Here is a 10,574-nt window from a genome sequence, read left to right on the forward strand (position 1 = left end):
ATCCCTCTGAACCGAGAAACGTGTCTAAAAAAAATGACCTCGGCGGTTTGAATCATTCGCCATCTTCTGACGCCACGCTTACTTTTACCGAGCTACGAGGAAGACCTGTTGTTTCAACACGGACATGGCTCCGTTGTTGACACACCACGAAACGTTTGTTAAAAGCGCGGATACGAGATGAACTGCGGTCATCCCCATCATGAGTTGAGTCATTTCTGCGATGCAATTACAGACGAGAGACAATGAGAGCAGGCTCTGAAAGGAATACTTTTATAGTGCCAGATTTGTGTGAATTATGTTTAATAATTTTGAGTGTGTTGAAAGCATGTCAGGTAGATATTTCATGTTGAAGATCTCCATAACATGCTAAAAATACCGGATGATACATATTTTCCTTTGTGTGGGCATGAGACAACGTACGCATTGCGTCATCGCCGGTGCTATTGACAGCAGTCACGTGACGAAGTCACGTGGCATACAGGAAGTTGAGCGATGTTTCCCATTCTAGCGCTTGTCCGTACATTGCGACGCGCAGCCGCATAATGACTCTCCTTTGTTTACACGAGACCCGAAAAATAGAAATTATGAAAACGATTACCCGCCTGGTGAAGTTACTGAGGTAATATCCAGCCTTTTGTTTCCCGTGTGACCGTCCAAACGTCCCCATGGCATCATCGAGGTGCGCTCAGGAGCTTTCTTCAGGTTGGTTGAAAACAACGTCCTCTTCTGCTTGCATTCAATTAGGGATATCGATGCTTTCTGAAATGGGACTATATTTCACATGTTTGTTACTGTTTATTGAGCAAGTCATTATTTGCACGGGTAAATCCATTCATTTTTTTCAATGTATTCGGTAACGTGGGGTGCAAAAGGATCATGAATCGAGATGTTTCTCTTGCAAAACACTCATCGAGAGTATGAAGGAACATACGTGTTTTTGTCCACGTGAAGAGACCTAGATGATTTGATGGTCACCCAAAAATGTGTGGAAAAATATTGGCATGGCACCCAATCAGTAAAGCTTTCTTTTGGATTAGTGACTGCAGAAACTCAATAGGAGGCAGGAACAAACCAGAACATTGACAGAAACTGAACTGACAACTTTCGAGAAGCGTGACTGACATGGCAAGCCAAACTAATGACCCATTATTCTAGCACAATACTGGCACAGGATCCAGAACATTAATTCCAATTGAGTTACAGCAGAGTAGTGAAACTATAAACAAAGCACAACAGAAATCTTCCCTCATAAATTTAGTTTGAAATGTGATCTCTTAAGGACTATAACATTGCTCAATATCCTGGTAAGAATAAGGATGTCATTTCTTTCTCTTCTGTCACAGAGAAGGACAGGCTCCTCTCATCCATGAGTCTCAGTTATGGGTCTCAGGACCTTCTTGGGGTTACATCAACGAGCTCTGATCTCCACCAGCAACTGGAAGAGGAAGAGGAAGAAGCCCTGAGGAGGAAGCTCAAATATTTCTTCATGAGCCCTTGTGACAAGTACCATGCCAAGGGACGCAAACCATTCAAGTTGGGCCTACAACTGCTCAAAATCATCATTGTCACAGTGCAGGTAAAGCAATAAAAAAAATCTTTAAATCCTCCCTACAAACCCCTGGAAGTGACCACCGGATGATTACTCTCATATGTAGTTATTATTCTTTTTGGGGGGGGTCACGTCGGGGGCTGCTGAAAAAAATGGACGCCGGGCCGCAAATGGCCCGCTGGGCGTAGTTTGGACACCCCTTGGATTAGAACAGATTGAACACTGCAGTATGTGTCCATATTCCGCACCGTAGATTTCACCCTTTTGTTCAGTATTTTACTGCTCTCTCCCTGTCTCTCAGTTGGTGCTGTTTGGGCTGAGCAACCAGATGGTTGTGACCTTTAAAGAGGAAAACACGGCGGCATTCAAACATCTCTTCCTGAAAGATTACCAGGACGACACTCCTCAGGCTGTTCACGTGCAGAAAGAGCTGCACAGCCACATCGACTTTGCCGTCGAGCAGGTAGCGTATCAAGTTAGTCACTACACTGCTTTGGCCACTCCATCGAAAAGCCACCCCTCCCACCCCCAAAATGTGAAGTTCTGATTGTATCCTTCTTTCTTTAATTAGACAATTGAGACAAATATATAGCGACCTGTTTGAAGGGTTTAAAACAGGGGTGTCCAAACTTTTTGCCAAGGGGGCCAGATTTTATGTGGTAAAATGTCGGGGGCCGACCTTGGCTGACATTCTTTACATTGAACAACAATATTGTTCAACAAATTTTAGTAAGCCAGTCTGTTTCACATTTCCATTTTTATTTGAATTTCAACAATCTTCAGAATTTCTTTTGGTTCATTTGAAAGAGGAATTTGAAATATGACATATCAGTCAATATAAACACGGAGTGATGTCTTGTTAACTCGTGAGTGATGCCCTCTAGTGTCTAAATGCTATGACTCATTTAGTGAATGCTATTACTCATTTAGCCACTAGAGGGAAGCAGTACTCTATGAAACATCACTCACCAGTCTACGAGACCTCAGTCAATGCAACACGTGTTCCATTGCGCCCAACCTGCGGGCCAGACGGCACTGATTTTATGACAGGGGCCGAGGGCCGGATGAAATTCAACCGCGGGCCGGATTTGGCCCGCGGGCCGGATTTTGGACATGCCTGGTTTAAAATGAACATTTGCGTTTGCAATGTTGACACTTGTCATTTCCCTGCCCCTTTTAGTATCTAGCTCTGCCTCAGATCTCACTGGGAAAATATGCCTACGTGCAAGGCGTGGGCTTCAACGGAAGTGCACTCTCACTCTGCCAGAGGCACTACAAGAGGGGCACCATCGTCCCCGTCAATGACACTTTTGACATCGATCCTCATGTTGTCACCGGTAGGATGGCCGTCATTGTTCTTAGTTTATACTTCAACATATCGTGTGTGTGTGTGTGCCCGTCCACCATCCATTTGTCAGCATCCGGCGAAATGACCAAAAATAATACGAATGTTTTTGGTTTTGTGTCCACCTTTGAGTCAATATTTCATGCACTATTAAATCCTGCTGCTCATCCGGCAGACAAAGAGCTTGTGATTGGCTGACAAATCCCGTGAAGTGCACTCAAAATGCTCAGTCGGTACTCTCTGCTTTGAAGGAAGTGGAAAAGTGGATATTATATGTCACCTGATGTGCAAACAGAAACCGTTTGGAGTATTTCCGCGCGTGATGATATTTTGTTCCCCTACGTCTGCTTTCTGCTTCCTTTTTCCAGACTGCATCGGACTGGATCCGCCGAGCTTCGGTTCCGCTCCTGGAAAGAGTGACTACAAAAACTTCACTCTCAATTTTTACAAGTTAGATTTCTATACCGGCGCAATCAAAGCTTAACGCGTCTCGTAATGGACGTTGGCGTCTCAATGATGATGTGTTTATTGACCTCCAGGCTGATCAATGTAACGATTGACTTCCAGCTGAAGGCCATCAACATTCAGACCATCATCAATAATGAGATACCAAACTGCTACACCTTTGCTATCACGGTGAGCTATTTGTCTTCTTTTGAACCAAATGTGTGGCCTTTCTCACAGACTGCGCGATTCAAAAGAAATGTTCATGCTAGCTTTAGCATTTAAGCGAGATTCATGATCACAACCGAATGGAAAAATGTGATCACGAAAACCCGGATAGGATAACGGTGGAGTCCTATTTCTGTTTCATGTGTTCAATATGTGATATGGTACATGAAGTTTGGCTTTTGGTAATATTGAAACACAGAGAGTTTAGTACTGTATTATTATTGGAGTGTTTTTGAATGCGCTGCTAGATTCTCATGGATAACCGAGCTCACAGCGGCAAAATGAAGATCAGTTTACAGAACCGGGCCTCCATAAAGGAATGTAAGGACCCCAACGTTTCCGGACATGGTGAGTACCTTCAAGTAAAGGAAAATTTTTTTTCCCCCCATCTTGAACCTCCTCAAAAATCCTTTGGCCCACATTATTTCTCTCGGCACCTGTCAGCGGAGAACTACGCCCGAGAGTTCTTTGACGTGTTGGTTGCCCTGGTTTGTCTGCTTTCTCTGCTTCTGTGTGGCCGCTCCATCCTCAGAGGTGTCCTTCTGCAACACGTAAGAAACCAAAACCTTTGCGTCTCTTTGTCTCATTATATTTTGGAGACATTCAAACAGGTCGAGGACACTGTTGACTTCTGTCAAGAGTCGACGCACCTTCGTCAATGGAGAGAAAATGATGCATCGCATCTGCGTTTTGTGTTAATTGAGTCGAGGCCAGGCTAGCTCTTTATTTTAGGCCACCAGTCTCGAACGCCGGTCTTAAGATGGGCAGCGATTTGAAATTGGACCGGCAAATTGGTGCCGTTGTGAAATCAAGTTTCTCTCATCTTTGGCAGCAGTTGAGTTGAGAAGGCCAGTTTAGAGATTTGAACTGATAAATACATCTGTAGGCAGCTCGGGAGTCCAGTGGTTAGCACGTCGGCTTCACAGTGCAGAGGTACCGGGTTCGATTCCAGCTCCGGCCTCCCTGTGTGGAGTTTGCATGTTCTCCCCGGGCTTGCGTGGGTTTTCTCCGGGTGCTCCGGTTTCCTCCCACGTTCCAAAAACATGCGTGGCAGGCCTAAATTGTCCCTAGGTGTGAGTGTGAGTGCGAATGGTTGTTCGTCTCTGTGTGCCCTGCGATTGGCTGGCAACCGATTCAGGGTGTCCCCCGCCTACTGCCCGGAGATAGGCTCCAGCACGCTCTGCGACCCGAGTGAGGATAAAGCGGCTCGGATGAATGAATGAATGAAATACATCTGTGAGACAAACAAATGCGGTTTCTTGGTGCGCGGTGTTTATTCAGTCATATCCCCGAACAAGCAAACCTCAGAGGTAGAATAACAGCACCGCGTTTACCCTGGAAAAAAAACAAAAGTGAACTAGCCATGTATCTTTTTTTTTTTTTTTTTTTTTTGTATCGGTCTATCACGTGAAAACGTTTAAGGTTGTAATTTGACCAAAATGTTGAAATGCTCAGATTTCTGAATGCTAACGCTAGTCAGCGTGTCCACTATACAAACATTATCTTGTCAGGAATACGCCCAGTTTTTCCAGACCAGACTTGGCCGCGGCGTAAGCTGGGGAGACCGACTGGAGTTTGTCAACGGCTGGTATATTCTGCTCATTGTCAGCGACATGTTTACCATCATCGGCAGCTTCATCAAAATTGGAATTGAATCCAAGGTCGGAATACATTCGCACGTCCTTTTATCGCTATTGTGACCCCGCTTCTTCGTCGTCTTGATTAATACTCATTCGTTCGTGACTTGTGTCTCCGTTTTGATGAAGAATTTGTCATCGTACGATTCGTGCGCAATCCTGCTGGGAACGTCCACGCTGTTGGTGTGGGTGGGAGTCATTCGTTATCTCAGCTTCTTTCAGAAATACAACGTAAGGACACGTTCACACCCCCAAAACGTCACTCGCCACGCGTTTTGCCGTATCTCTCCACCTGAAGGAATAGGAATCCTTTCCTCCCTTTTCTGTTTTTCACCCCAGATCTTGATTGTGACGCTCAGAGCCGCCTTCCCTAATGTCATCCGCTTCTGTTGCTGTGCGGCGGCCATATATTTGGGATACTGCTTCTGCGGGTGGATTGTCCTGGGGCCGTATCATACCAAGGTAGCTAGCGTAACGCTACACGCGCGCACGCCGTGAAACATTCTGTCTTGAAGCACATGTCAGAATATTCGTAATTGAAGCGCGTTTCCTTTTTACGAACGTCTCCTCCGCATGAGCAGTTTCGCTCCTTGCCCATGGTATCGGAGTGCCTCTTTTCTCTGATCAACGGAGACGACATGTTTGTGACCTTCGCTGAGATGGAGCAGACCGGCACGCTGGTGTGGATCTTCAGCCAGGTCTACCTTTACACCTTCATCTCCCTCTTCATCTACATGGTGTTGTCGCTCTTCATCGCGCTCATCACCGGAGCCTACGACACCATTATGGTAACGGTCGAGTCAATTCCCGAGACAAAACGGTTCAGGCGACGCGAATCAAAGATCAAAATGTGGCAGCCGAAAGAGGATTTCCTTTATTTTCAACAGGCCCAAACGCAGGAACAGGTACGGGTCAGCGATCTTCACACGTTCATCGCCGAGTGCACAGACACGCCCAGCTCTGGCAAGTTCCGCGGTCCCGAGGGGTCGTCGTGCTCCTTTTTCTGCTGCTGCGATTGGTAAGGAAGGGGGGGGGGGGGGGGGGGGGGAGACTTGTTTTTTTTTTTTTTCATCGGAATGTGTGTGTCCAGATCTCTGATTTGAAGTGCTAATCACGTCCCTTTTTTAATTTAGACTTGAGAAGTTAGCTTCGATTCAGGGCCAATTGTTGATTCAGTGAACTGCACCGTATCTTGGCCGCGTTTCCACCTGACTTGAGCCGCACTCCTTTTTGCAGAATTCTGAGCAGGGAGGATGATGATGATGATGATGATGATGATGATGATGACGCCTGTGCAGAGAAGCGACTGACCTTGAACCACGCTGTCCTCTGTCCCGCTGATGTTCAGATGTCGCACTCCATATCCCGCTGTTACAGTAGCACTTTCAAACACAGAAACTCGGGCCGATTTGGCTTTTGTTCTGCGGGAATAATTCCTCGCCAGCTAGCTTTTCGTCACCGATGAACTAAAGCTGTTATTTTATCTTTCCTTTTACACTCGTTTTAAGATTTTGTTTTCGGTGTCTTCTAAATCTTATTATATGTACACGCACGTAGAATATACTGTCCATCGTGTACTGTATGTTAAATGCCTTCTGTAACATTTACAGTCAAGGCTGTTGCTTCATGTTCTCTTCCACCGCCCCCCACCCCCCCTCTTTGTTCTTGTTCTCCCTTGGCTGAAAATTTTTGATGGCTGCACGCGCAAGGACGAGCCCTGCAGCCAGCCGCTGATTCATCAATATGTATGAACTGTAAAAAGACTGCACACCAGTGCACAGAGCCTTTCTGACTATTTGCTTCCAAAGTGCTGTGTGCAGGTGGTGAATCCCCTGCAGGAAAAGACAACTGTCAGATTCCCCCCCCCCCCCCCCCACCCCTTCCAATGGACATTTTGCTAAGCCTAACATTTTAGACTAGGTTCATGTGATTTTTATTTTTTTAAAATATGGGAGTCCTGCAATGTCTGTAGGCTGCCATTGTAGCCGTTTGAGAAAGGCTAATTGCTCATTTTATCTGATTTGAGGGCATATGTACAAATCGCTCGTTCTTAAGCCGTTGTCAAAGGGAACCATTTTTGAAGCTGGCTTAAATGAAATGCTAATGTCATTACAGTTTGCCGCGTGAAGGGCACCGTTCAATGAATACGGTCGCTCTCTACCGAGAAGGTAAAAGGGAAATGAATGAATTTTCCTCTCTCTTGAGTCCCTTTAGAGTCACGCCACTTTGGAGTTGTGAAACTTTATGTGCACTCATTTGTACTTTAGGATGACTGATGGACAGTTTGACATGCTAAAATACCTCTCATAGGAACGAAGGAGCGCACTGGGTTACGTAGCATTGTTTACAGTTGGTAATGCATGCCTTCCGACGCCTCGAGGAACTTCATTTAATGCTACTTGAATATACGGGTGAAACGTGTAGTCGGGTGCTTCTCTGCTCTGTGAAGAAGGCCTTTGTACAGTTCATCTGTGGCATTGTTTATATTTATTGAATTTTCTTTTTAAAGATGTTGGCTTCCACGCATCGGGGAATTAAATGAACCTCGGTGAAAAAGGATACAGAATAGTCTCACGGTGTCAAGTTCTTGTTTCTACGTGTGGTATTTTCGACTCCTGACTTAGTGTCAGCGGTTGTTTAAAAAAAAAAAAAAGAAGGCATTGGATCACTTGTGTGTTGGACCAAGGTTGCAATTGTGTCTGTCTCGGATGTCATGAAAATGGATTCTTCACACTGCATGTTTTCATGCGGGAAAATTGAGAACCTGGAAATTATTTGTGGCATGGGGCCAGTTAGTGTTCCGTGCTTGAATAAGCGAGGGGGCGCCCCCTATAGGTACGATAAGTAATTGCATTTTGGTATATTTTCATATATTGATCTTGGTACCTGGGCGGCCCGGTAGTCCAGTGGTTAGCACGTGGGCTTCACAGTGCAGAGGTACCGGGTTCGATTCCAGCTCCGGCCTCCCTGTGTGGAGTTTGCATGTTCTCCCCGGGCCTGCGTGGGTTTTCTCCGGGTGCTCCGGTTTCCTCCCACATTCCAAAAACATGCGTGGCAGGCTGATTGGACGCTCTAAATTGTCGCCAGGTGTGATTGTGAGTGCGAATGGTTGTTCGTCTCTGTGTGCCCTGCGATTGGCTGGCAACCGATTCAGGGTGTCCCCCGCCTACTGCCCGAAGACAGCTGGGATAGGCTCCAGCACCCCCCCCCCCCCCCCGCTACCCTAGTGAGGATCAAGCGGCTCGGAAGATGAATGAATGAATGAATGAAAGGATCTTGGTACCCAATCGAAGAGGTCGAGCAGATTTTTTTTTTTTGCTTGAGCTACACTGCCACCCTCCTTAATGGCTACCAGGCCCTTTTTGTTTTGTCAGTGTGTGCCACCACTAGAGGGAGCATGCTGGCTCAGTCTGGAGCAGGCAGCCAGCCAGTCACTCATTAGACATGTAATAGATCAAGAAACTAAAGGGATGAGACATTAAGAAGAGCTTCCTGCCCGTGTAAAACACAAATGCTTGCATTAGATGTCTGCGCGCTGTACGGACATACCATTTGCTCTTCATCTACGTGACTGTTTTTCCTATGCCATTATCATCAACTACCCCTGAGGTTGTGCTGCAGCCAAAGAAAATTGCATCTCAGCGAAGACGCAAATCACCAATGGATGAAATTGAAAGAGTTATAGGCGATACAGTATGGCGCGCACTCACTCCTTGGAGTGCAGCCCAGTGGCGTGGCTGTCCAACTTCCTCAGTACACGCATGCATTATTTAAAAGATGAAGCACTTACAATCAGGTAGACGGGAACCGGCCAACCTGCTCTGGACAGCCTCAATGTCCCTAAGAGGAAAGCCTCAGTTGGGTTAAATGCTGCTATGGCAACCGAGACACAGATTCAAGAGAGGCTGTGCATTGTACTGTACTTAATTATGATAGCTCGTTAGATATAAAGCATCTGCATGGTCAATTACAGTACTATGCCTCGACAAAGACCCGCAAGGCAGGATTATCTTTTGTCGTGGCGGAATTTTTTTTGATGCCGTTTTGCATTGGAACGTAACAAGATGTTTAGGTGTATCGACTCTACCGTTCGTCGAAACATTTTGCCCGTCATCACGTAGAAGGATTTGCCACGCCGGCACCGTTTGCTCTTTGGGGAGTTGATGATGTGAAGCTGCAGCTGCGTACACTAATCTGCCCATTTTCTATCACGCATTCCATTTGGAGCATGATACTCATCACATAGCGATAAAGGCATCACCTTGCCAAATAAGAACACTTGAAAAGAGAGCGACTACGGCAAAAGATGTCCATGTGCGACGTGAAGACTGTGTCGAATGACTTGTGAGTTGTTTCCTTCTGTGCTTTGGTCGACTTTGGCAGTGGAGATGACGCCTTTTTGCTGTTTTCTTTCAGCCTGCAGGTGCTCTAGTGCAGGAAGCAATATGACAATCCTTGTAAATAACATCCCCCCGCCCCCATGCGTTTGCCAGATAGCCTCTTTGTGTTGTTGTTCAGCAGCTGGACAGTACATGGTCAGGTCAAAACAACGAGATAAATAACACGGAAGCTATGGAGTCGGGTACACAGCCCGGCCTTTTCCTGTCTCCATTGCTGCATGCAACTGCTTGTGAGGGGGGGTGGGGGGGGGGACAACTTCCCCTCTTTGTTGGGCTTCTGTGGGCCATGCCAATACGTCCCATCAGCATCAAGCAACCGTGCATTCGGAGCTTCCCGGAATCCCCACCCTCTTCAGGGTTTCCTTTGCCTCTCTATAAGCACCCCTTCCCGTGTACGATATGATCAGCTGTTTTCCAAAAAGCCATAGGATGTCATTTGAATGGGTCCATTCATTGTTAAAAGCAAGTTAAGCGTAGCTAAACAGCAGATACTGCCCAAAAGCTTTCTAATTGCTATGATGCACTCGCCTCGAACATGATGGAGAGTAGTCTGAGGTTCACGGACAGCCGAAGAACCGAAAGAAAACATTGCATGAACATCTATAAAGGACTTTCAGAGAGCCCAACAAAGTGTCAGAAATTAGCTTCACACGTTGGAAGCTTCGCAGTTGATCACGCTGAAAAAGAATAGAATTGCAAATTGATGTGTAGACGAGGCGCGGGACACCGGTTTCTGCTGTACTTTGGTAACCGAGCGTGCCTTCTTTGTGACGTGATGATGGAGCGTATTCTTGCACATCCTGTTCATCATCTCAAAATGTCAGAGTTTGGTACAGCTTCAGAGTAAAACTTCTCATTCTGGACACAAAAGCATGGCCGCCCATCCATAGTAGAGAAGGACACAAAAGCCTGGCTCATCCCGCCTGGCTGGGAGCTGAGCAACAGCACAGCAGACAGTCAGACAGGCGGCA

At 46.4% G+C, this 10,574-nt stretch overlaps 1 protein-coding gene across 3 annotated transcripts; it reads left to right on the forward strand.

Annotated features, from left to right (window-relative positions):
- Positions 1-451: 451 nt before the first annotated feature.
- On the forward strand, positions 452-7,150 carry LOC127589575 (mucolipin-1-like). Of its 3 annotated transcripts, none has more exons than XM_052048787.1 (13): positions 452-702; positions 1,344-1,576; positions 1,851-2,012; positions 2,730-2,886; positions 3,263-3,344; positions 3,434-3,530; positions 3,815-3,914; positions 4,011-4,117; positions 5,078-5,227; positions 5,333-5,665; positions 5,785-5,991; positions 6,091-6,221; positions 6,440-7,150. In XM_052048787.1, coding segments are annotated over exons 1-13 (1,797 nt in total). In that variant the 5' UTR covers positions 452-665; the 3' UTR covers positions 6,441-7,150. The 3 variants fall into 3 exon arrangements, with proteins under 3 accessions (XP_051904747.1, XP_051904746.1, XP_051904748.1); XM_052048788.1 differs by lacking the exon at positions 6,440-7,150 and having other exon boundaries at positions 454-702; positions 5,333-5,434; positions 5,543-5,665; positions 6,091-6,225; XM_052048786.1 differs by lacking the exon at positions 6,440-7,150 and having other exon boundaries at positions 6,091-6,225.
- The last annotated feature ends 3,424 nt before the right edge of the window (positions 7,151-10,574 follow it).

The sequence above is a fragment of the Hippocampus zosterae genome, chromosome 17 (assembly GCF_025434085.1).
Source record: "Hippocampus zosterae strain Florida chromosome 17, ASM2543408v3, whole genome shotgun sequence".
Lineage (NCBI taxonomy): Eukaryota > Metazoa > Chordata > Actinopteri > Syngnathiformes > Syngnathidae > Hippocampus > Hippocampus zosterae.

Coding starts and splice junctions, on each gene's coding strand:
- LOC127589575 (XM_052048786.1), top strand. CDS start 666: ATGGCATCATCGAGGTGCGCTCAGGAGCTTTCTTCAG. Junction 703..1,343: donor CGCTCAGGAGCTTTCTTCAG/GTTGGTTGAAAA, acceptor CTTCTGTCACAG/AGAAGGACAGGCTCCTCTCA. Junction 5,228..5,332: donor AAATTGGAATTGAATCCAAG/GTCGGAATACAT, acceptor GTTTTGATGAAG/AATTTGTCATCGTACGATTC.